Raw genomic sequence first — 26,417 nt, 5'->3', positions numbered from 1 at the left:
GGGGCCACCAGCGTCTCACGGGTGTTTGGTGCAGTTTGACCGAGTTATCTGAGGTGACATCGACGAGAGAGCAGCCATGTCCGCCGACAGAGACCTCTTCGACTGCATCGTGATCGGAGCCGGGGTCCAGGGCTCGTTCACGGCCTACAGTTTGGCGAAGAGGGGCAAGAGGACGCTGCTGCTGGAACAGGTGGGGCAGACTGGGGGAGACTTGAACTTCCGCTGCCAGCTGTGAACACATGTTCCACAGAAGCGCCGTTTGTGCATTTTACCAAAAAACAACATAGAAATACAGAAAACAGTGCGGAGTATTTGCAAATTCAATGTTTATAGCATTTTTATACCATTAGCTGGTAAGAGCTATTAAAACTTGTTTATCCGAGCCTGTGGCGCGAGCTCTTGTGATCATTAACAGGAGCAAACAGGCTAATCATTGGTGCTGGATTTTGAAATGTTTGTCAAAATGATTTACAAAATTGCAAAAAGAAAGAAAAAAAAAACAGGTATGCAAGAATCCCATGTTTTCATATGGGTGTTTGCAGGATATTACACAAAACAATATGTCCCTTCAAATATTTGCAGATTTATTGTGATGAATCTTGCAGCACAATAAGTTATTTCAATAGAAAATGATTGACCTGATTTCAAATGTTTTGCATCTGAAATGTGATAATCTTTTGGCCAAAGTTCTAGTAAAGCCTGCAATTTGATTCAGGTGCATTTTTTTGGGGGAATGATGATATTGCTCATGTATTTTTAATTAATGAATAATTAAAAAAAAATGTAAAACGCATTCAGCTGCAATTTTGGCTGACACTTTTTGCCCGAAAGTCTCCCGTCCAATTTGCTTTTCAATATTGAAATTTCTCCTTATTCCTCTGTTGGGTTGACACAGTCTTCCCAGTTGGCTCTTTGACCTGAAATGCTCTTGCGTGCAGGGTAACTGGTCCGATCCTCCCCTCTCTGGTCTGAGCTGGTTGTAAATATCATTATGCAACTTTAGTTTACGTAACTTTTTACACCCCGACTACTACAGTAGGGTCGGGCCTGTTTTACTAGGTCAACACCGGGGCAACTTTCTAAGCAATATTATCAATGTTATTTCAAGCAGGAAATACTTGAACAGACACTGATGAATGATTAATTGATTTGCATTGAATTGAAATTGCATCTTTTATCATCTAAATAATGCAGGCTTTGTTGTAGAGTATGCCATTAAATACCAACAAAAATTGTGTTTTTTCATCACTGTGTGGCTTAAAAGAAATTGTAAATTAGGACCAAAACATGGCTAAAATGTAACTAAAGCACAACATTCTTGACGAAAGCCAAACTGGTAAAGATCTTAAAACTACAATGTAATAATGAAAAAAAAAGTCATATCCTAATCCCGTCTGTTTCTGTGGAGTAGTTTGTCCTGCCGCACACTCGAGGCAGCTCCCATGGGCAGACACGCATCATCAGAAAGGCCTATGAGCAGGAGTTCTACGCCCACATGATGGAGGAGTGCTACAAGCTGTGGGCCGAGGTGGAGCGAGAGGCGGGGGTCCAACTGTACAGGTACATGGTGGAAAGGTTTGAGGTGCATTGTGTAACATTGAGTCGTTATTGAATGAAAGGCAATTGGTGATAATATAACTTGAATCCAACCATAAGTTACCACCACCGAGTTTGGAGTGAATGAATAATGACGACAGTGCAGCGCTTTGAGTGACTTGGTAATACAGGCTTGTAAAGCGCGTAAAGTGGAAGCCATTATTATTATTATTATTATTATTAATAATAATAATAGTCGATGTCATGTGATGCAATTGTCTTGATGAAGGAAACTTTGGAAATATTGTTTCTTTGATATTCCATGAATTAATCTGTTTACAATTGAGGACAAAGATAACATGAGTTTTAGTTGTTGAAAAGAGTAGCAGAAGTCGGAGAGCAGTTCTATAACACTGAAATGTAGTGGAGGACAAGGGGTCAAAAAACCTATGGAACAAAGGCTATTTTTAAAACAACCTTAGATTAAAATACTTTGCATAATAGGAACAGAAAATATTATATGCCTAAATAAGAATGTACATGTTTTCATCTAATGCTAGCTTTTTTAACTTTATTTAGTCACGTGGTGTGGTGTGAGTAGCATGTCTCCATGGTAACGCTGAGGGGACGGGCTGACCAGCCGACTCTCTGTTTTGGTTCAAGTGCTAAAGAAGTACAAATACACACAGGGCGATGTATGCGTGATACCTGTCTCTTCCCCCGAGCGTGAGTGTGCGCGGCAGCACGGCTGTCCTGTCGGACCGCTCACGGGAAAGGCACAACGTGCGAGGCCAGAGGTGGATGTGTGACCTCCCACAAATGAAATAGCAGAGCAAACCGCGCTGAGTCGGCCATAGAGCGATGACAGAGTGACAAAGGGGTGCTTCTTCTCAAGGACAGGGTTGGCAGATCATGAAAAATTTCAGTATGGGTCGACCATGGAGACATCGAGTCACTACCACCTAAACCTGATTTCCAGTTGAGTCTTTACCACCGAAACCTCTGAGCCAGAGTCAGATCATTATTATCTAAACCCAAGTCTAAGTCTAGTCTTTAGCACTTTAAACCATGTCTGAGTCCAAGTAAAAGTATTTAAGAATAGTGATCTGACTGTGTTCACTCAGTGGGCCGTCCCATGTATTCTCAAAGCCTTAAACTCCCTTTGAACAAGGCCAAGTCTCGTTATTAACTTTGTTTGTTCCATTTGAAGGCTACTTTTTATTCCATTATTTGCTGGAGCACATTCACCTTGCTCTTCTCTGTCTTGTAATGTCCGAGAACACATTCTTCCGTGTTGAATCGCAGACTCAGCAGACGCACGCAGAAGAGAGAAAACCTATTAAAGTGAACATAACAATATGTGGGGCCGAACACTATGAATTGTCACATTCAAGGTGCTTTGTGCCACGGTACACCGGGCTCTCCATCTGCGGAGGAGCGTGGAGCCTTGGCTTTTCTATTACTGCAGCCGACTGGGCATCAGGGGAAAACGCACTTGTCAACTCTGTCTAGTGCTCTGTATATTCAGGAGAGGACAGCTGTCTCACTGTGTAGCAAGATGTCTGCAGAGAACGAGGCAGCGCAATTAATCGCAATCCAATCGAAAACTCGGGCAGTTAAAAGTAAATATTTTGGTCTTATATCAAATGTTAACGCTCAAAATGTTCAGTGTGAACTAGGACTGCGCAATCAATCGAAAAACCCAATAGTAAACTCACTTTAACCTCTTAACCCCATTTTCTCCAGTGACAAAATAGCAACAAAAATTATACAAAAATGAGGATGAAAACACACCAAAAAAAAAGACAAAACGCGACAAAAAAGCAACCAAAGAATAACAGTAAAGTGACAAAAATATGACAAAAGAGGGACAGAAAAGTGACTACAATGCAAGGAAAAAGATCTGTTTAAATGAGTTTTGTAGGTCTTTGCTTTCGCTACACTGGCCTATAGGCTGTAAGCTTTTAGATTTGGGTAAAGCTGACCTGGAGACTTGGTTAAGGTGGTGGTTAAGAGGTTACGTGCTTAATGCTTACCCGCATGTATGTTTAGCATTTATAGAGCATATCATTTGCTATTGCAGTTCAATTAATATATTTTATAAACTTCAGTGGTTGAATGTTTGTATAATGAATATGTTCAATTAATTTTTGACAACATGAATCTCTGCTTTTAGTTAAGTTTTTTTCTCATAATTGAGATTTACTGTGAACTGAATCTTGATTTGAAGACTTATGTCACAATGCTAATATCAGCCTTAATTTAAATGATGATTTCAGACTCCGGAAACCTATAACCACAATATTCTTAAAGGGTTTTCAGTCCAGACTCATTTTTTTGACTTTGCTCAATAATTCCATGATCTCTGCATCTTTTGTGTTTGATAGTGAGGCAGATGTTTTCAGCCCAAGGGCACAGCTGGCCTTCAGAGCAGCCCCATCAGTCACAGGCTGCGGCGGCATCACACAGAGCCCCGTTCACACCAATAATACTGTGAACATATGGAGGGTAGGACAGGGGTACGACCTGGTGTCTTCACGCTGCAGTGGTAAATGATTACGAACAGATGAATTCAAGAGGGAACCCACTTCCATTTCTTCCAGTCCTGCATTGTATAAAACATATCACACAAACAAATATTTTCCAGTCACACTTTTTGACCCACATGGAGCCATAGACCGATGACAATCAGCAGCTGCTTTATAGCGGGCTGAGCTCCTTGTCGTCATCCCACATGCACGGGTCCAAATGCAGCCACGTCGTCGAACCAAGGCAGGGAACAGAGGCTGATGGTCGTAGGTGCACGGTAAAGGGGTGAGGTATTGTGAGCACACTCTACACACACAAGCTGGCTGCTCCATGTGCTAGGACTGTGAGAGGCCAAACAACGCAGCCCCTTCTCCAACGCTGTCTGTCCATTGGACTGGGGATGGTTAATAACTGAAAGTGTCCAAAGTCCACGCTGACAATAACACTGTGCTCACACCTGTAGCGGCAGAAGAGAAGAGAGCGAAGAGCTTCCATTTGCTGCCTGGCGACCGGAAAGAAGAACACACAGGAGAGCAGCACGATACGGGTGGCGACTAGCGTTGAAATCATTTCAATGCTATGCAAATACAGAACCATTTCCTGCAGCTACCGCCAACCATAGAAAAAGATCTAATGGACACCTGTGCGTTATTGGATCATGCACTTCAGCTGCGTCTCAAACCCCACCTCCTCTTGCCTTGCCTTGCCTTGCCTTGCCTTGCCTTGCCTTGCCTTGCCTTCTCTTCTCTTCTCTTCTCTTCTCTTCTCTTCTCTTCTCTTCTCTTCTCTTCTCTTCTCTTCTCTTCTCTTCTCTTCTCTTCTCTTCTCTTCTCTTCTCTTCTCTTCTCTTCTCTTCTCTTCTCTTCTCTTCTCTTCTCTTCTCTTCTCTTCTCTTGCCTTCTCTTCTCTTGCCTTCTCTTCTCTTCTCTTGCCTTCTCTTTTCTTCTCTTGTCCTCTTCTCTTCTCTTGCCTTCTCTTTTCTTCTCTTGCCTTCTCTTTTCTTCTCTTGTCCTCTTCTCTTCTCTTCTCTTGCCTTCTCTTCTCTTGCCTTCTCTTCTCTTGCCTTCTCTTTTCTTGCCTTCTCTTCTCTTGTCCCCTTCTCTTCTCTTGTCCTCTTCTCTTCTCTTGTCCTCTTCTCTTGTCCTCTTCTCTTGTCCCCTTCTCTTCTCTTGTCCTCTTCTCTTCTCTTGTCCTCTTCTCTTGTCTTCTTCTCTTCTCCTCTTCTCTTCTCTTCTCTTGCCTTCTCTTCTCTTGTCCTCTTCTCCTCTTCTCTTCTCTTCTCTTCTCTTGCCTTCTCTTCTTTTGTCCTCTTCTCCTCTTCTCTTCTCTTCTCTTGCCTTCTCTTCTCTTGTCCTCTTCTCCTCTTCTCTTCTCTTCTCTTGCCTTCTCTTCTTTTGTCCTCTTCTCCTCTTCTCTTCTCTTCTCTTGCCTTCTCTTCTCTTGTCCCCTTCTCTTCTCTTGTCCCCTTCTCTTCTCTTGTCCCCTTCTCTTCTCTTGTCCTCTTCTCTTCTCTTGTCCTCTTCTCTTGTCTTCTTCTCTTCTCCTCTTCTCTTCTCTTCTCTTCTCTTCTCTTGCCTTCTCTTCTCTTGTCCTCTTCTCCTCTTCTCTTCTCTTGCCTTCTCTTCTTTTGTCCTCTTCTCCTCTTCTCTTCTCTTCTCTTGCCTTCTCTTCTCTTCTCTTCTCTTCTCTTCTCTTCTCTTGCCTTCTCTTCTCTTGCCTTCTCTTCTCTTCTCTTGCCTTCTCTTTTCTTCTCTTGTCCTCTTCTCTTCTCTTGCCTTCTCTTTTCTTCTCTTGCCTTCTCTTTTCTTCTCTTGTCCTCTTCTCTTCTCTTCTCTTGCCTTCTCTTCTCTTGCCTTCTCTTCTCTTGCCTTCTCTTTTCTTGCCTTCTCTTCTCTTGTCCCCTTCTCTTCTCTTGTCCTCTTCTCTTCTCTTGTCCTCTTCTCTTGTCCTCTTCTCTTGTCCCCTTCTCTTCTCTTGTCCTCTTCTCTTCTCTTGTCCTCTTCTCTTGTCTTCTTCTCTTCTCCTCTTCTCTTCTCTTCTCTTCTCTTGCCTTCTCTTCTCTTGTCCTCTTCTCCTCTTCTCTTCTCTTCTCTTCTCTTCTCTTGCCTTCTCTTCTTTTGTCCTCTTCTCCTCTTCTCTTCTCTTCTCTTGCCTTCTCTTCTCTTGTCCTCTTCTCCTCTTCTCTTCTCTTCTCTTGCCTTCTCTTCTTTTGTCCTCTTCTCCTCTTCTCTTCTCTTCTCTTGCCTTCTCTTCTCTTGTCCCCTTCTCTTCTCTTGTCCCCTTCTCTTCTCTTGTCCCCTTCTCTTCTCTTGTCCTCTTCTCTTCTCTTGTCCTCTTCTCTTGTCTTCTTCTCTTCTCCTCTTCTCTTCTCTTCTCTTCTCTTCTCTTGCCTTCTCTTCTCTTGTCCTCTTCTCCTCTTCTCTTCTCTTGCCTTCTCTTCTTTTGTCCTCTTCTCCTCTTCTCTTCTCTTCTCTTGCCTTCTCTTCTCTTGTCCTCTTCTCCTCTTCTCTTCTCTTCTCTTGCCTTCTCTTCTCTTGTCCTCTTCTCTTCTCTTTTGTCCTCTTCTCTTCTCTTGTCCCCTTCTCTTCTCTTGTCCTCTTCTCTTCTCTTTTGTCCTCTTCTCTTTTCTTCTCTTGTCCTCTTCTCTTCTCTTGTCCTCTTCTCTTCTTCTCTTCTCTTCTCTTCTCTTCTCAGGGGTACAGGGCACAGGTGTAGCACATCAGGGCGGGGCAGGCAATTAACACAGGGGATGTAAAGCAAAATCACAAGGACAGAACACGCGTCAAAATAAAACAGGAGCAAAAAAACAAATCATGCCTAACGCGAGTACCATGAATAGCACTTCTACCACTCCTAATTGTGGTTGCCATGCCAGCCGTTCCGTCATAGGTCAGAGTTTGGAGTCATGTCATCATACAGCAGCCCTGGTTTCTATGCGACACAGTAAAAATAACTTGCAAATTGACTGCGGAGCCCGGCCGTATTTCCAGACAAGGTTGTTCTGATCAAAAGTTAGTGTTGTTGTCCTTGTGTTGTTGAGTGCGCTCTGACCATGAGCTGCTCCTGACTCCTGTAAAATTAAGTGACACCGGCCACAGACACAGCTCTGGAGGTGGGACATAAATAACACACTGTCACTGGCACCGGCTGACAGGGCCAACCCCCGACTATTAACAATCTCCTCTCTCTTCCTGCTCCCTCCCCCTCTGTTCCTTTGTGTTAGGCTTCCATTTAGTTCAGTTTCAGTCTCGCTTTAGTCGACCAAATGTTGTGCTGATCTATAGAACCATATTTTTTCATCCCACAATAGTGTCTTTACCACATACACAAAGCACTAGACCAGGGGTAGGCAAGCTTGTGTCGCGGAGGGCCGATTTGCATCATTGCCAAAACATCCAAGGGCCAAATCTCAACATTGTAGCCTAAAGTAAAGAACGATTTTCTGCAAATGCCAAAGTTTTACATCAGTGGTTCCCAAGTGGCAGGGCTTTGGGACCCACCATAACCCTCGGATGACAAGCCCAGGACCCAAATAAAACTGTCATTTGTCATGTATCGTATAACATATTGTATTTTTCACACACGTTTTTGTTGAACAAGCCGTAGATTTCCCTTTAAGCCTGAAATCATGATCAAAACCACCCAACAACATTCATTTTAATAGACACATCCCCTATAGACTCACAACCCACTGAAAATGGTTCCGTGACCCACTTTTGGGTCCTGACCCACCAGTAGAGAATCACTGTTTAACATTATATATGACCAAGAAGGATGTTCTGACTGGACATTTTTTAAATACTGACACTATTTATCGCATTTTAAGAGTACTTTAACAGGTATTTGATCTCTTATTTGCACAATAATATTTCTCAAAATCATCTTGGGGGCCAGAGGTTCTGTGCTGGAGGGCCGGATTTGGCCCCCGGGCCTGACGTTGCCTACCCCTGCACTAGACCTATTCCATGAGCACTTCATTTAAAAGATTTGATGCTCCTTCAGACTGGCACTACAGTTTCAGATGTTTTGATCCCCTTCATTCGGTTTTATTTTGTTTTTTATTAGTAGTCAAACATATCTGGAGATTATATTAGTTTTAGCAATCATCATCTCCTTTTGATGTAGTTTAAGTCTAATTTTGGTGTGTGAAATCCCCACTGCTGTCTCTCATGCCTCACCCTCTCCTCCTCCTCTCTCGTCTACAGAAATGGCATTTTCAAGGGTGCCAAGTGCAAAGCAGAGTGCGACCCTGAGCCGCCTGCACCCACCTGCATGTAAAAGCTGCAGCTCTATTCACAAACACAAACAAGCGAAGTGAGAGAGGCAGCGATGCATGAACTGTCTACAGTGTGATGCAACGTATGGTTTTAATATGAGAAACGCGCAGCTGCTTGACCTTGTGTTTGTGTTATTTATCAGGTGAACAAAAATCTACATATAAAAGCATCAATGAACACTGTTATAATAGTATTTCCAGTGCCTCTTCATTGGAGTCTTCACGAGCATTTACCTAATGTCATTGTAATCCCTGAATGACAAATAAATGGCAGCCTAATAAAGTGGGCTTTGTACATTTCTACACTTAAGCCGGCACAGACACAGTGCTGAAGAAAATCTGAGTGTATATTTTATGCAAATCGTGTTCAAAATCTTGGTCGTTCTTGTGGTTAAATAATTCTAAACTCTCCGTGAACTGCAATTTCATTTGGGTCTCTGAGAATATTTTAATTTCATTTCGAGGCGTCCCCAGGCAGGTCTTCAGGCTGATTACAAATGGTTACTACCAGCACTTTGTCAAAATGATGTTTTTATATTAGGAATTTGAATATGATGAGTAAAAAAACCCACAGAAGACATGTAACTGTGGTCCAAACTCAATCCTAACTTTCCTGACACATTTCTAACAATTTTGGGGAATGAGTTCACAAGCAGGGATAGGTTTAGAATTCTGCTTTATTGATAGGTTCACTGTAAATAAAATGCAATAACGTTCCTGTCTTGTTGCCTCGCAGACAGACTGGTTTGCTGGTGATGGGCCCGGAGAACAGTGAGAGTTACAGAAGTATAAAGTCCACGCTGCTGAAGAGCTCAGCCCCCACAGTGACTCTGACCAGGGAGAACTTCAGCTCCCACATCCCCAACATGGTGCTCTCACCCGGGAACGGGGCCATCGTGGACATGACCGCCGGGGTGCTGTTCGCAGACCGCGCGCTCAAAACCGCTCAGGTAACTCGTCCCAGACTAAGTAGCAACGTCTGATGGGTCAAAAGCAGACGAATCACCTATAGTATTTGTTGTAGGTTGTTCTCATTGGTGTGAATCCAGAAAACCCAATTTATCAAAGTGACCGAGTGTAGTTTTTAAAAGAGAAGAATACAAATGTAATGCAGTTTGGACCAAAATCATGTTTACAAGAAAATGTGGTGTTTTCATCTCACAAATGAATCACACTTTCACACTTTACTCATCACGGCTGAAACCAGTGACCCTCAAAGCAAAACAACAAACGGACTGCATAAAAGCTGGACTAAAACACATTTGAAAACACAGCTTTAATTCTCCTGCAAACCTGAGAAAGCCTGACCTCGTCTGATAAGCTCCGGGTCGAGCCTGGTGAGGTCCAGAAGGGGAATGGCAGCTGTTGTAAGCTTAGGGCGACAGGGGCCGACCCTCTGGTCCAAAGCTCTAACCAGTGCGTCCTGTCACCGTGTCCTTGGGCAAGACACTTCTGTCACCTTGGCTTCAGTTTGTGAGCGCAAATTCGAGACAATAAATGCAACTTAACAAGTAACTTTTCTTCTCTGTTTTTGATGCCCTTTTGATTTATTTTTGTAATGCCTTTGCTGCTGGGAGGAAAGAATGTTACTGTTTTTGTGCCTTTAAACCATATGGTTGTTTTAAGGAATAGTCCACTGTTTTTGAATACTGAGACATGTTCTTACCTGAGCTTAGACGAGTTGATGTGTACCTGTCTGGTCTTTACGCGTGACGACGTTAGCATTAAGCCGCTCCTCCTATCATCTATAGCTCCAAAAGGAGGTGACACAAAATAAACATCGATTTTCTAAGAAAATTTACATGTTTAATTTTGTGTGACTATACTTGGATCACCTCCGTTTGGATCTATAGATGATAGGTGGAGAGGCTATATGCTAACTCTCTCCTGGTGCAGCTGAATTGTTGGCCTTTTTCAGTGAATTGTTTGCCTTTTTCAGCGAACCACGTTGTTTTTCTGGATACTTTTGTACGTCTTTACCGTGTTTTTGTGGAGGTTTGGTGGATTTGTTTACTTTGAGAGTCCAAAATGGTCCTGAAGAAAGCAGCTTTTTGAAGGTAAACAAACTGCTAGCTTATCAGCTAAACCCATTTGAGATCTACAAACATCTTCTTCTGAGACACTGAACAGTGAAGAGGCACCAAGAGCCCCCACACCTGCAGCACGGAGGAGGCGTCACAAGAGGAGCTACAGGAAACAACAAAAGGGACCAATGAGGAGATGGTGATAGACTGTGGAGGGAGCTGTGCAGGAGGAAGAGGAAGGACGAGGTGGAGCTGACCAGTGCAGGACACCACGCTCTGAGACGGGGACAAGCCCAGGAGGCGGCGCACCGTTTCAGATGAGAAACAGAGGGCAGCTACAGTTTCTCCATCCTCCAAGGTCATGCGGGTGGAGTGGCTGAAGGACAACGAGATCATCGACCCGGCCGAGGACAGGAACTTCTACATCACCGTGGACCACAACCTGATCATCAAGCAGGCGCGTCTGTCCCACATGGCCAACTACACCTGTGTGGCCAAGAACATCAACCAGTGCTCCTCCTGTGACCAAAACAGTGAAGATGGTGGACGCGACACAACGATCTTTCACCAAAGAAAAAAAAGAGTGGAAAAAGAGTGGTGTGCACTGAATGGGTGCTGCTGCCGGATGCTCTCTCATCGAATGCAATTTCTCCATCTGTGAGATCAATAAAGTGTCATCTTATCTTATCTTATCTTATCTTAACCCCGTCTGTGCTCTGTTTACGTGACTGAGGGCACGCGTAAAGACCAGACAGGTACACATCAACTCGTCTAAGGTAAGAACATATCTCAGCATTTAAAAACGGTGGCCTGTTCCTTTTAAGGCTTAAAAACAGTAACATTATTTTTTTTGATGTCCTGCTTTTACACAGTGGGTGTTCACGTTTATTTATGCACATTTTTAAATGACAATAAAGCAATTGATTGATTGATTGATTGATTGATTGATTGATTGGGCAATCAAGGCACATTTGCACCTGCACTGTTTGGTCTGGACGTTTGTACATGTGCACAGGTGTAAAACAATAGGCGAGGGGTCCAGAAAGGTTAAAAATAGAATAAACTCAAGCGTGTCCACCTTGGGTTCAGCAACGCTTTGTGCCCAAAGAATGAGACCAGCTGATGACCTGAACCTCCATGCCATCAATAGATTTCTTCTCCCCTGATGGCACGGGCATATTCCAAGATGACAATGATTCATCGGGCTCACATTGTGAAAGTGGTTTAGGGAGCGTGAGACAACATTTTCACACATGGATCGGCATCAACAGAATCCAGACTCCGTTGGGAATCTTTGGTATGTGCTGGAGAAGACTGTCCCAGAGTTTAAATGCTTTGTCCTTCAATCAATCCCACCCTCTGCTCTCCATCTTCTTGCCATTTAATCTACAACCTCCTCTGCCCCATCTCCACCGCAGTCTGACATTAATTCTGGACCAAAAGACTTTATTATTCTTTCAGTTTCACACATACAGAGTCACGGAGCGACCGGAACATGTTGAAACAGCAGTGTGAAATTAGCCACTTAGTCACACCAGTGTTTTCCAAAGTCGGCCTCAGTCGGTGTCATTTCTGCCCAAAGATAATGCCGTCAACAACAATTAAAGGGGTTTTTCATCGGTCACTGAAGCATTTAGTCTTTTTTCTTTTGATAAGACGACAAGACAGTGGATATTTTGTATGCCGTTATTAGGGAACATAATGTCCTCTGTATACAACAAAATGTCCTTGTTTCCATGGAATCATTTAGGGCTTTTTTGCCGGGAAAGGATTACACCTCTGAGCGTGCCATCACCAAACAAAGGATGCCAATTTAGCTTTTATTACAAACAGAATCCTTTTTTTAATGTTAGTTCATTTCATTGCAGCAGTGTTAATTATGACAACATATTTTAATTTAGTTTTAGTCTTAGTTTTAGTCTAAGTCTCTGCAATAAGTCCAAAATATGTACATTATTAATAAATACTGTGTATGTGTAGTTTTGACTACTGTCTCATTCATTATCAGCTTCTTCTAATGCCGGATTTGGGGCATATTGTTTAGTTTTTAACAATGAATCCCAAACTCTTGACATGATCCTAGTCGGCAAATTGCTCATTTTGAAATGCCATCCATCCATCTTCTTCCACTTTTCCGTTTCCGGGTCGTGGGGGCAGCTGTTGAAGCACCAGCCCCTTGTAGCTCCTCCTGCAGGTGGTGGTTCCACGGGCGGACGGCCTCACGATTCAACGGGCCTGTTGGTCTCTCATAAGGGGCTTCTGAACCGCCTCCATGGGAGACCTCCTCCACCACGTTAAGGTGGCGGTTCCAGGAGGGGTCATTTTGAAATGGTTAATTTATAGCGTATGTTTATTTACAGGATCAGTTCAAGAAGTACGGAGGTGTCCTCAGAGACCAGGAGAAGGTGGTGGACATTAAACCAGGTGCTGTCGTCACGGTAACCACCTCAGCCAAAACGTACCGAGGCCGGAGTGTGGTGATCACCGCGGGACCATGGGCCAACAGGCTGCTGGCCCCCACCGGACTGCAGCTGCCCCTGGAGGTATCCAACAGGACCAACTATAGCTATGTGACACATTCCCAGACATTGTCCTGTTACTGCAAATGACAGTTTAGTGAGACAGAGCCGGCTTTAAGGTTCCAAGCCTCAATAGATGTGTGGCTGCTCGATGAATATCTGCTAAATCCATCTGCGTTACCTCTGACGGTGAACCTCCACACTGTGCACACTTCATGAAAAACCTTTGGGCACTCCTGATTTATGTGCTTTATATGATTAACAATGGTCAGTAAAACTGTGCCATTGTTTTATAATGGAGAATGCATTACAAACTGCTTACTGAATTAATTTCAAGTCTGTTGAAAGAGTTTATTACAAAATGCGGTTTTACTATTATTTGTCTGAAATTACTGCTTTGCCTTTTATTATAGGCCTATAGTAGCAATAAAAATAAGCTCTGCTACGAGGCTCGAGTTGGCTCATATGTGATCATCCAGGGCTGCGTACTGGAGTCTTGGCTTCTTTTTCAGCAAAATATGGCCCCAAAAAAGTGGTTGGGTTGAGAATCTTTGCTGCAGAAAAATTTCCATACAGCAGCCGAGAGCAACGCAGGACTTAGAGAAGTGTCCTCGTACCCAGGCGGAGTTTTGCATATGAATCCATGAGTAATTATACCGAGCACTTCTTCCACAGTTACACATTTGTCACGTACCACAACAACAGACCGGACCGTATAATTAGCTCCGCTGTGGAGGGTGGCTTCACAAAACTATATCACCTCTACTTATTCAAAGAGCAGGAAAAATATGGACATGTAAAAAACAAACTGGGGTAGAGTTTATCAAGAACAGCGTTGTGTGTAGTGTCTGCAGCTTTGTGGAAAGACCAGTGAAATAAGGCCACGTTAAAAGCCTGTAGCCATGTGATATTTAAAAGCACAATATAAAAGTAGAATTGTATTGTAGGATTCGACTCCAGCAACGCGAAGTAGAACACTGAGTTCACTAAATACTCTGTAATAACAGACAATACTGTCCATTTTGTCATTTTATTGAGGACAAAAGAGAATCAAGCATGCACACAGTGTGCATTACAAAAAAAATCTGTTTTATTTGGCTGGAGCAGAAGTTGAGGTGGGGGTCATGGTGAGCAGACAGAGCTTCCATGACTTGTTGTACCAATCTCCAGAAAGAGTTTCCCCAGCCTTCAGGCTAACAAAAGAGCTATTTTTGCCAGTGATGAATCCTGCACTGTAGCATTGTCCATGATGTTTGTGTCGCACAACCTGCCAATGAAACAAACCTCAAAATACAGAGCGACAGGCTTGTTAATATTGTCCAAACATGAACAGACCTCAGTGTTAGTATGAAACACGGTGTTCCTTTAGCAGCTCATAAAAAATGTATCTGGCTCTGAATTGTGAGCACAGACTTTAGTGCCCACCTGGATGTGTCACTGTGCTTTTGTTTCACAACTCAAAACCATTTCTCAGATCCTATTCAGCAGCACCTCCCTCACTCTCTGTTCTCCAGCCCACACACTGCCTAGAATTTGATGTTAAACTGACTTTAATTTAGAACAATCTGCTTTTGGTGAGAGTCATTGAAATGGGCCTGATTGGTGAGGGAGATTTGGCAAATATGGCTGTAGTAGTTTACATTATATATTAGTCTTTTTTTCCCCCCCCAAATGAAAATTCTCTGAGAGTTTAAGATAGTAACAATTAGATAGACCTCTCCAGCAGTGCCCAGATTTCCATTGTTCTCATGCCTCCATTTGCAAATAACTGTTCATTTCATTAAGTCTATCTCTCTGCGCGGCTCTAACACTTTCTTAATGGAGTAATTTTATTAAAGAGAAACGATGAGGAGGGAACTGAGCTGTTGATGAAACGCTGTAGTCCGATTTGGCCATAGAGAGATTCTCTGAAAATAGCATCACTCTTGCACTTGTGAGATATTTCAAAAGGTGTTGCATTCATTTAAAAGCAGTTTATGTATAAAAGGTACTACTGCCACTACTCAACCTATATTATTTACTATGATACTTTGAAGAACACTAGAAAACTACATCTTGTCCTACGTGCAGGTGGTGAAGATCAACGTGTGCTACTGGAAAGAGAAAACCCCAGGGTCTTACCACGTCAAGAACCGGTTCCCCTGTTTTTTGCTGACGGAGGGAGAGCAAACTGATGTGCACATCTATGGACTGCCCTCCAACGAGTACCCTGGACTGGTCAAGGTGAGCATCTGCCCCTTAAAGATTAAAGACTCAAGGTCCTTGAAGCATGTGCGATATGAAAAATACTAAGGTTACGTTACATTTTTTTTTCTCCAAAGAACCAAATAAAAATCTTTGTGGTGCATCTTACATTTTTGACCTTGGCATCCATATCCGAGACGTCCGCCCCTTCAGGTCTCTCCGTAAACTGTCTCCCTGCGTGGGGCTAATGGCTCTAGTCTGGGCATGTCTCTATTTTAGGCCACATTTTGGCGGCCATCTTAGTGTGGTCAGCAGGAGCGGAGCCTTAATGTTCGGGCCTCACGTGTGGAGGGGAGAGACGACAGATGGCATCACCCCAAAGCAACACAAAAACTGGACTGGAATATTGGGGATATGAAGAGTTGTTTGAAAAGTGATTAGTGGTTTCAGTTTGAATTATGATTTTTTTTTAAATATGTTTATTATTTTTATTTGATTTCACAAAAACAACATAACATGTGTTAATGTAGCAAATTCACATGGGTACAACCAAAAAAAGGCAAAAGATACTAATAGAGCTGAGTAGAAGTCACTTAAGATTATTCAACATCATGGTGACTGGTTGCCAGATCTTGAAATAAACACTTGGTCGATGAGACAGCGTGTATCTAATTTGTTCCAATTGTAGCACATTTCCCAAGTCAAAAAAAAAAAAGTAAAAAAGAAGGTCATTTGCCTGACTTCCAACAAAGCAGTATCATCCTCCTGGCCAATAATGTACACATTGATATAATTTTCCCAATGCTCGTCAGCCACACCAAACAAAACTGTAAAGGTCAGGGCTACATGGAAGCGTTCTGCCAATAACCTTTTTGAGGAAGACAAACATTCTAGACCAAAACGGCTGTGATGTAATAATGTTCCCTTATTCGATGAACATTTGACACACATATCCGAAACATTCTGATAAATATTTTTCATTTGGTGGGAGATAAGTGCAATCAATGAACAACCTTAAACTGTATATTGCATTATTATAGTGCATTTTTACAACTGCTTTACAGTGAGAACCATATGTTTACAATCACTTCATAAAAATGTAATGTAATGCGTGAGTGAGTGGTTGGTGAGGTCGGAGGGGCCGATGGCGCAGACTGGTTGCCTCGCTTCCGTCAGTCTACCCCAGGGCAGCTGTGGCTACAATAGTAGCTTACCACCACCGAGTATGGAGTGAATGAATAGTGCAATGTAAAGCGTCTTTGAGTGTCCAGAAAAGCGCTATATAAAACCGATGCATTACTATTATTATTATTATAAAAAGAGACATTTGCATTTTTTCTCACTGTCTGACATGAAACCAATACGGGGGTGGCAGCATCATGCTGTGGGGTTGTTTTACTGTGGGAGGGACTGACGGACTTCAGATAATAGATGGCATCATGAAAAAAAAGCAGAACTGAAAAGGCATAGGTGGCTTACAAATGTGGCTCATTTACACCAGTTCTGTTTGGAGGAATGAACCAGAATTCCTGCCTACTATTGTCAGTAGCTTGTGGAAAGATATCCAAAACGTTTGACCGAAAATATGCAGTTAAAAGACAATTCTACCAAATATGAATTCTTCTGAAATTTGACAAATATAAGTATTTTTGATTTAATTGTCATAAGAAAAATAAAAGTTAATTCTGGTTTCATGTCTGACAGTGAGAAAAAAAAAATGCAAATGTGTCTTTTTATTTATTTATTTATTTATTTATTTTTATGTAAACATCTGGTTCTCACTATATTGTCAGTCCTGCCAAATTTCATCCGAAATTTCTATCCCCAGAGAAACGAGAAACAACACTTTTATCACATGGTTCAACAGACATAAAGCTGTCAAGAGTTAAGTTCTGGGGAGAAGGTTCATGTTGTGGGACACCAGCGATAAGAAAGTGACGAAACTGTAAAAATTAAAAGACATTAAAAAGGGAATTCGGAAGACTATCATTTGTGTTGCAACTGTTGAAAAGATGCAAGACGGCCATCAATGTTAAGTCTTTAAAAGAAGAAATACCCTTTTAAGTCCATGTAACATAAGTTATATCCTCCAGCCCAAGTTTAAATGCATGGTTACTGAAGAGAGCAATACCCACAAGAAAGATATAGATATATTTTTTTTTAGTGTTGCAAAATGGAAAACATTTGATGTCACTCATCATTCATGCTTCACACCAGATAATAACTATATTAATCCCTCCTTGTGTTTCGGTGAGGTCAGGGTCGATAAAAGGTGATGGATCTTTCCAACGCACAGCCCTGTTTTATAATGTCACAATTATAAAGCCATTATCTGCTAATGCTGCTAATGGCTTCCACATTAGCTCTATCTAATCACAGGCCTGCATTGATTAGGGCAGGGCTGTGTTAGCGTTTAGCATAGCCGTACTTATGCACTCGCTAATGTGTTTAACTCACCGCATTTACGCCATGAATGATGACAAATTTGAATGGAATGTTGTCGATAAAAGTATTTCAGGAGATTGAGAGGTTTGCCGAGTGTTTAATTAGTTGGCACAGATTTGCAGCCAGGTCTCTTGTCAGTCAGCCTCTGGGCAACTGTGGCTATAGAAGTAGCTTGGGTCTCACATTTTGACTGCACAAATGAAACTCTTTATGTCGTAGTTTCAGTTCTAAGGCCGTGTAAATGTGTTTTCTGTTGCGGTTTTGTCAGATCTGCCTCCACACGGGCAGCCCCACAGACCCGGACCACAGAGACCGGCAGAGGGACCGCTCGGACGTGGACATCCTGAGCCGATACGTGTCGCGCTGTGTCCCCGGCCTGGACCCCGAGCCCGCCATCGTGGAGAGCTGCATGTACACGGTAGGACTGCATTTATTTAGATAATGTAATGTGCTGTGAAGACATCAGAAGAATTGAGATACTGTACGAGTAAGACCTCTACAAACATGCTGCTGTGATTGAGAAATAAAGAAAGGAGGAAAGACAAGGTACGTAATAATAAAGATAACCACAAAGAAGGCTGTTTTAATACTTGCTCTGGAGAGTATCCGCCTAAAAGTAAAGCCAGGGAAGTTCAACAGGTGAACACTGGACACACACTGCTTTTTGATTATTACATTCTGTCTGAGATGGCTGCAAAATGGAACGTGATTGGACAGGCACCAAGTCAAAACACTGCAAACAAGGAGGTATATATTGACAAATAAAGCCCTTACCTTAAGATATGCTCCACGCCGGGCTGATGTTGACTGTGGAAAGGTGGGATCAGTGATTTGAGTTGAATGGAGCTTGTTTTTCGGCTTTTGTGTCCTCAATGTGCTGCTTTTAAAAACCCAAGTGGAGCTGTGATTGCAGTGCATTTTTTAGACCATTCCATACACTGGCATTAAAAGACAAGAAAGTGTGGCTCGTGTAAACAGCTTTCAGTGCAGCATTAATAGAAGATCCAAGACAACAGCCCAGTCTATATCCAGGACTCTGTTGTAAATCATCTGTGCGACATGTCGTCTCTGACCTTGTCCTTCGTTTGGTCATGCTGATTTCTTCATTTTGTTTCTCTCAAAATCTGGACTCTGCCCTCACAGCTGTCGAACAGAGGCTAATCCAATCGTGTAATTCTGTCTTTCTCTATTGAAACGCTTTAGAAGACACTGTAAGTGCGCAGGGCTGCTGGAAATGCTGCTGTTTTGAAGCTTTGTCCTTGTATGGCATCACTGCATGGAGGTAAACAGAGGGAGAGGATGGCTGAACTTTGTTGACTGACTTTCCAAACTGTGTTCTGGTTTACTTGTTGTAAAGTCAGATGTGAGCGCTGTTGTAAGTGAAATAGATTAGACTTTGGCCGATCCCGTTCCTTCGTCTTGCTGCAGAAAGAGCGAAGGGCGCCGTTTGTTTTGGCTGTGTTTGCATCAACTAGTTCAACGAGTTCAGTCCAGGACTCGCCTTGTTTCAAACCCACACACTTTGAACCAGCAGGTCTGCGTTTTTAATCAGAGCTCCTCCAATCACAGAGACTGTTGAAGAGATTGTGTTCTTTGTCCTTCTCTCCACGATTCTCTTCTCTTCCACTTACTCTCTCGCTCTGAACCCTGTAATTTACCTCTTTTTTGTTTTGTTTTGCAGAATACTCCGGACCATCACTTCGTGCTGGACCGCCACCCTCAGCACAGCAACATCGTGATTGGAGCAGGATTCTCTGGTAAGTCAAAACAAACTTGTCACAATCTGAGAACTGATTTCACTCTAGTTGGACACTCAAACAAACAGCACAATGTTACCACTTCTTGCTTGGTTTCCATAAATCTGTCAGAACATTCACACACAAAAAAAGATATTTGTAACACCACCACTATACACCACTCTATGTTATAGCTATGGACACATGCTCGTTTGAAAGGTGAGACTCTAAGCTCTCAGGAGGTGAAAACCGTTTAATTGTATGTGCCTCGGTTCCTGAGAAATCCTAAGCTAAACAGAGGCTAGTTTTAATCAAAATCACTGTTTTTTTTTTTCTAGAAATGGAGATATCACCTGTTTTATGAAACATGCGCCATGTGAGCCTTTTAGATTTGGAGAGAATGTGCTGGGTTCAGGTGGGGGTTAGTATGAACCAAACTATATTAAATGTATTGCCTGGCCTGCCAGACACTCCTCCTTTCTGTTCAAAAGAAGAACGTCTTGACCCACATCGGTCCAATCACACACCAAGAGACGGCAGCCGTCACCACCATGCACTCTTCCAAAATACTGAAGATGGCAGAGCGGCGACCAATACACTGTTTTATTCTGCTCTTTTGTCTGTTTTAAATCATTTGGAAAATCTAAAATCCCTAAAACCGAAACAACCGAAGCTTTTCACAGATTGTTAAAGTGTCGTCTCCAAGCTTTCCAACAATGTGAAACACATGGGAATCTGATAATATTTAATATAAGTGAGAGCAATATGAAGTTAAGGACCCAGAATATTTCTAACCACAGAAATGGGCCTCTAAACCTTATGGCTGTTCTCACCTCTCTCTGTTGCTCGGAGAGACAATAGGGCTCATTTACATCTCATCTAGATAAGCCATACCCGTCTCCCCCCGTGAAGCTGTAAAGCACAGGGGGGAGAAAAGGCAAAAAATGACTATGTTCACTATTGTGGTCAAATCCAGTTTCGTCGCTCAGTTATCTTCAACGTAGAGTTATGCAAATCCGCGCTCCATCCTTGTAAAACGCGCTCTGAGGCGAGGAGCTGACTCTGAAAACGCAATGGTCAGCAGGGGGCGCTGTGCATGCTTACAGCCAGGACATCAGTTGCACTGGAAAAGTTAGCCTGAAAAAGCTCACTTCACTGGTTTCACTGTAGTAATATTCCAACGTTAGCATTCGGATATTCAGAGCTTTAGCAACAGCAGCCGGCCTGCGTGAGACACACGGGGAAGCGTTGCATAATCATCAAGTCACACTATGACACGCCTCTGACTTTTTCACCCTGAGATTTCACGCTTTTAAATATACCAATACTGTTCTCTAAAACATGGTGAGGCTGGTGATGTCAACTGAAAGATTCTGCAAAAAAGCGAAAATGACCAATTTAAAAAAACAGAAACTCTTTTTTTCTCGATTTGGGGGAAACTGAGTCAGCTGACTTGTGTCCCTGGTTCTCGCGATGGGGCACATTTGTTTTCATTTTACAGCAGTAGAGGATTTGGGGAATATGAAAAGAGTGTATCATCAGAGATCTGCACGTATCTTCTGTCTCCGCTCAGGGGAATAGTGTCTCAGAAGGTCTCAGAGAGACATTACAGCGGCTGTAGCGCCTCTGAATCCACACAAGTTTGATAAAACACTGCCCAGAACGAGCTGCTCTGCGGAAATGAGCTTCAGCTCCCGGCTAATAACCCACATAAAATATTCCATGTAGTTTATTTAGTTTAGTAAATGAAAATAACATTGTTTTAAAATGTTATGTTTGTGGGACCATGGTATAAGCGGTTTAAACAACTCGGAGCCGTGCATTAGACGGTTATAATGCACTCCGCTGTGCATTATAACCGTCTAATGCACGGCTCCTCGCTGTTTTATCCTTACTTATGTATGCATAAATGTGAAAGCAGGAACTGTTCATGAGGGCAGATTAGTGTTAAACATGATGGTCATGGGCCAAGTCCAGTCTGTAAATGGTTTATATTGTAGATTAAATTGCCAAGTACAGTAAACGCATTTGACTGTGAATATTGCTGCTGAATAAGCAAAATAGTTAATTAGTGAGAACAAATGAGTCCTTTTACTACAAGGATTTCTCAAGAACATGGTAAATCAGAATAGACTAATATATTGTTGAGTGCTGCAGTGTATATAATACAGTGCAGATGAAAAAGACAAATGTTTCCTACAGCAAATATAGTGTATATTTAAAGGGGATTTATTTTGCCGTGGAATTGAGTTTCATTTTCAGTATTGAAATCCAAATTGAAATTGTGACAACACTATGTAGGACGAGCTCCGTGGAAAAAGAGGAACAATGTAGGAAAAGTCCAAGACAGGCACCATGTCACCTCCCATACCTGGCACGAGATTCAAACATTACTCAAGCGTGTGTGAGTGACGCAAAACACTATTCCACGTATGTTTTTGTTGAGAGAATGACAGTGACACATGGGAGAGCATGACTAATCCCACCTGTACGTTTTTGTGCAACAGTGAGTTGTTCTGTGTTATATATGTTGAATTACAGACCTACCACAATGTCTTTGGACTATTACCAGCCTGTGCCCCCAGATATGAAGTACTTTATACAGTACACACTAAGGTGTAGCATGTCCGCATAATGTGTTCAGTTCACTGGTGTCTTTCTCGCTCACTCGCTCTATTTACTTGGTGCTTATTTCTTTGCCCAAATCTCCATATCCCCAGCGCGAGCCTGGAGGTACAATGCAGAGTCTTGTTGATCAAACGAGCTTCTCCCAATTTAAAAGTGGCTCACCGAGCACCGTGGGTCTCCTCTTTACAAGCGCTCCCTCTGTCATCCTGCATCCTGCCTCCGAGCAGCGTGGAGCTCCTTCACAACTCCTCCACACACACTCCTCCTGTGCTTTTATTCTGAAGGTCCCGGCGCCTCCTTCTGTGCCTTTATTCTGAAGTTGACAGGCCGTTTCCATAGGGACACAGGCTGGGGCAGAGGCCGCCTTCAAAGAAATGACACTCAATGCTTGATGGCTTTTAATATCTGTGTGCTATTATTATCCATGCGCTCCTGCATTGGTACTGCATGAAAAGACTTCCTAGATTATGTTTGTGTACGTTTTCCATCGTAGAAAAGTTGTCTCGTCGTCATCTGTACTGGTTGTTTGGAAATGAAAACGAATCGCCGCTCACCTGACCAGGTTTTTCTCAGCTTAAAGGATTATTTGTGGTCAAGTGTTAGACTTTGGTGACGTTCATACTGCAGCTCAGATTATCTTTGGTGCAGTGGCACAATCTGAAACATATGATAATAATGATAAACGATAAAGCTATAAGGGCCTGACATAAAAACGCACTAAGACACACAGTCTGCTTGGGGCAAAAGACCACAGCCAAAGGTTCTTTGTTTGTTTGTTGCGCTGCGTGTGATGTTTGTCCTCAGCCCATTTGGGTCACTTGGAAAGAGAACACATACATGCTGGAAATTTGACCAACCACAAGAAAATCTGAATCAGGCAGGCTAAACGTGCCATGGCTCTCTCTCAAATCTACTCCTAAAAAAAAAAAAATGTTATCCCTTTTTATCCCAAATAGTTCAGCTTTAACGTAAGATTGTGTGACTCAGTTGAACTCAGTGTTTTAGTGGAATTTCTTTTAAGGCAAGACATTGATTTTTCCCGCAGTGGTCATTCAATGTTGAGATTTTTAGCTACTTATCTCCCTTAAAGCTTTTGTGATGAACAAGTGGAAGATTTCCCACAAATATTAACATGTAATCCAAATGTGGTTATTTCCTTTCTGGGAGGCAGCCGTGGCTAAACACGGGACAAATATACACAGATGGCACATGTTACAGAACTTCAGGGCCTGTTTTCTCCAAATGAGGTTTCCATTCCACTCTTCCATGAGAGGGATTATGTTCCTCGACGTTATTGAGTGTTGAACCCAACATGTTTCATAAATAACTTATTCACTACCTATAAGAAAAATCTTGTAACTAATCAATCAACAAAATAAAATCATACATTTAATGCAGAAAATGTAGGCCATTTTTTATGCTTATTATTATAGGAAAACTGAAATGAGAGAGAACTTCAAATCTCTATATCTCTGTATCTCTAAATGTATTTTTCTTTCCCTATCCGCACAACGTCTCGTCTTAAACCTTTTTTCAGTCTACAATAATGTAAGCAGCTTTAAGGTCCGGGGCACAGAGGAGATGAGACAGCAGGGCGGACAGACCCGAGGAGAGCCACTCAAAATGTCAGAGGCACAAGCAAATGCCACAGCTCCTCCTGTATACAGGGGGGAGACAGAGAGGGAGAGGGAACACAGTTTCATGTCTTTTTATACAAAGTGGTGCAAGACATTGGCCTTATGAGTAATTGCTCAAACTATGCACAATATATGACCTCAATTTGAGTAATTCTGACTTGCTCAGTTAAAGTTCTGCCTGTGGAACAAGTGTTTTTGCACTTTTTCTCAATTGAAGTGCAAAATTACTTGTTTTCGAGGCAGACTGTTTTACTTACCCACTCAAATCATGGGCAGATAAGCACAACTTTCTTTAGCCTACTATTTTCCAGTGCTGTTCGGTCCGTTTCATTTCTATCCATTTCTGTAGCTAAAGTTGTTTATGACGGATCTTAATGACGGCACAATCCCAGCCTGTCTGTGTGCGAGCGTACACCTGTTGCACCCGGGCTAATGGGCCGTGCAGGTGCGCCTCTGATTGGTGGGTTCTGTTTCCTGTGTTCAGACATTATTAACCCCGCCGCCATAGCTGCACCTGTTGTTTACATATGAAGAGTCTGCTGCTCAGTGAAAGTCGCTCTATCACCAGTGGGTTCCAGAAGCAGATCACTCTTATTGTTTCCTGTGCACTTTACAAAGAACGAGCCGAGCTAATGATGAGCTGCAACAGTCGCCTGAACCGAGGGCATTTCCACAGTTCGGCTTTACCCAATTCTAAAAGTTGGAGAGGAATTTGAAAGCTAAGAACTACAAAAGTGAGTAACTTTTTGTTGTGCTCGGTGTTAAGTTGTTAAAGGTATGGACCGTGAAGTAACTTGTGTTATTTTTTAGGGGCCAGTATTGGATAAACTCAGGCTTTTGTTTACACAGAGATTATAAGGCTCACTTTTATTCATATGTGACATATGATCATCATTTAAGTTACGTGTTACTTGCTGTGAAACGCCTGCAGCGTAATGTACGACCTTCAAACGCCTCCTCCTATATCATTTTGAATTAGTGCATGAGCAGAAGGAGGACTGCCACTTTCATGTTCCCGAGCCCTGGGTTCATAGGAGTCCTTTATAAAACACTCTCTCTCCCTCCCCCTCGCTCCACCGCGTGCATTTGTCATCAAAGCTCCGCATGAGAGCTCGAAAAGGAGGGTTTCCATGGCAACTGTCACCCAGGCGTCCGATGTCCAAACATTTATTTATTTATTTATATATATATATATTTCTACAATGAGATCAAAACGTACATGTCACTAACTGTCAGGCTCTCAAGGCTTCAAAGACCTATAGGACAAACTGGCTGGACCAGCAGTAAAGCAGATACGATTTAGCACCACAATCCTCTGTATTATTATGCATGTATTATGCATGTGTTATGCATGTATTATGCATGTATTATGCAAGTATTATGCATGTAACATTTATTTTCTATAGTCAAGACTCTACAATAATACATAGCCATAGTGGAGCGGACATTTTTGGCCAAATCATTTACTTTGTAAAACAAGCCCCAAATTTCACTTTAATGTTCCTAAAGACCTGCTATTTCAGAAAAGCCTGTTATGTTCAAGAGCATTTCCAGTAATACCAGTAAACAGACCAAGTGTCAGAGCCTGGTAATGATATTTCAGTTCTCTTTTTGAGCTCTTGGTTTTGTTTGAGGTGACTCTAGCCTAGGGATGTCCATCACGTCGATCGTCGTAGTTCGCCCACGCAAACCGGGTCGATCGCAGAGCCCTACCTCCCCAAAACTGTCTGGCATTTGGTCCTGGATTGGCACAAGGAACGACCGCCTGATACACATGGGAACGCACACACCGCACACAAGCACGAGGGGCCCGTGCACCACAAACAGAACCAGCAAAACACCGGCGGCATTCCAGGTGCATTCCTTCAATCCGGCCGCCTGGGTGGTGCGTGCTGAGCAGTCGTTTTGCGGAGGGGGGGGTGCATATCTCCACAAGCGTGCACATTTCTGCAGAACACCAGTGCCGAGTGTGCAATGCTCGCACACACTCGAGGGAGGAAGAGAGAGCGGAGATGTAGAGGAGGACACAGGTAGGGCCTTTCCGAAACCGCTCCCTCCTCCCTCCTCCCTCCCCAACACTCAGCTTGCACGTAGATTTGAATCTGAATTACTTTTTTAACTCATAAGGGAACATTATTCTCATTTAAAAGTATGATCAGTCGAACTTCTGATTTTTGCAGGATTAGTGGGCTGTGCAGTCTGTGGGGGAGAGGGAGAGTGCGTCTGAAAGTCACAGCTCGAATTTCTCTGATGAGTGAACCTCTGAAGGTGCCCTCACTGAGTTGACCCATATAATGCATCCCTCACCTGTTCACTCGGTTTCTGTTGTTATCCCCTCCCCATGCCCCTGGTAAAGATCCTGACATCATCCATCATGAGGCAGCAGTCTGAGCAGAGATGCCCAGTGTTCCTAGAGCCAGCTCAGAAAAGTCCCTCCTCCAGCAGGCCTCCCAATGGGCCGGGCTCGGAACACGTCCTCCACCTCAGCCGCTCCTCTCGATGTGAAGGAGCAGCTACTCTTCTCCGAGCTCCTCACCCTATCTCAAAGCAAGAGGAAACTCATTTGCTTCTGGTCTTGACCATACAGCAGGTGAGAGCAGGAACATAGATGTTAGGGGCTCTCCGTCAATCTCGTGCCCCTCGCTGAGGACAAGCAAGTTCCCCGCTGATCTGCCCTGCAATCAGGAGCAGAATCTCTGACATTTCAGCCCTTTGTCTTCCAGGTCACGGTTTTAAATTTGGACCAATCATCGGGAAGCTTCTGTGTGAGCTGACTCTGGGAGAGGTGCCGGCCTTCGACCTTTCACCTTTCAGGATCCGCCGCTTCGAGGGACTGTCCAAATCTGCTCTTTAGAAATCACAGGCGACTAAAACCCAATATGAAGAATGTTCACCCCTGCACG

General features: G+C 43.0%; 1 protein-coding gene across 1 annotated transcript; it reads left to right on the top strand.

The window, feature by feature from the left end:
- On the top strand, positions 1 to 26,417 carry pipox (pipecolic acid oxidase). Its single transcript, XM_079559988.1, has 8 exons — positions 1 to 190; positions 1,412 to 1,560; positions 9,078 to 9,291; positions 12,726 to 12,908; positions 14,955 to 15,107; positions 17,782 to 17,931; positions 19,195 to 19,270; positions 26,238 to 26,417. The coding sequence occupies exons 1-8, from the start codon at positions 77 to 79 to the stop codon at positions 26,366 to 26,368; spliced, it is 1,170 nt and encodes a 389-aa protein (XP_079416114.1). The 5' UTR covers positions 1 to 76; the 3' UTR covers positions 26,369 to 26,417.

The sequence above is a fragment of the Gobius niger genome (assembly GCF_951799975.1).
Source record: "Gobius niger genome assembly, chromosome: 1".
NCBI classification, from domain to species: domain Eukaryota; kingdom Metazoa; phylum Chordata; class Actinopteri; order Gobiiformes; family Gobiidae; genus Gobius; species Gobius niger.
This window is presented reverse-complemented; position numbering and strand designations above follow the sequence as displayed.

Excerpts from the sequence above, each read along its gene's own strand:
- pipox (XM_079559988.1), top strand. The coding sequence starts at position 77 with ATGTCCGCCGACAGAGACCTCTTCGACTGCATCGTGATCGGAGCCGGG. Across the intron at positions 191-1,411 it reads GGACGCTGCTGCTGGAACAG|TTTGTCCTGCCGCACACTCG; the intron begins GTGGGGCAGACT and ends TCTGTGGAGTAG. Across the intron at positions 9,292-12,725 it reads GCGCGCTCAAAACCGCTCAG|GATCAGTTCAAGAAGTACGG; the intron begins GTAACTCGTCCC and ends GTTTATTTACAG.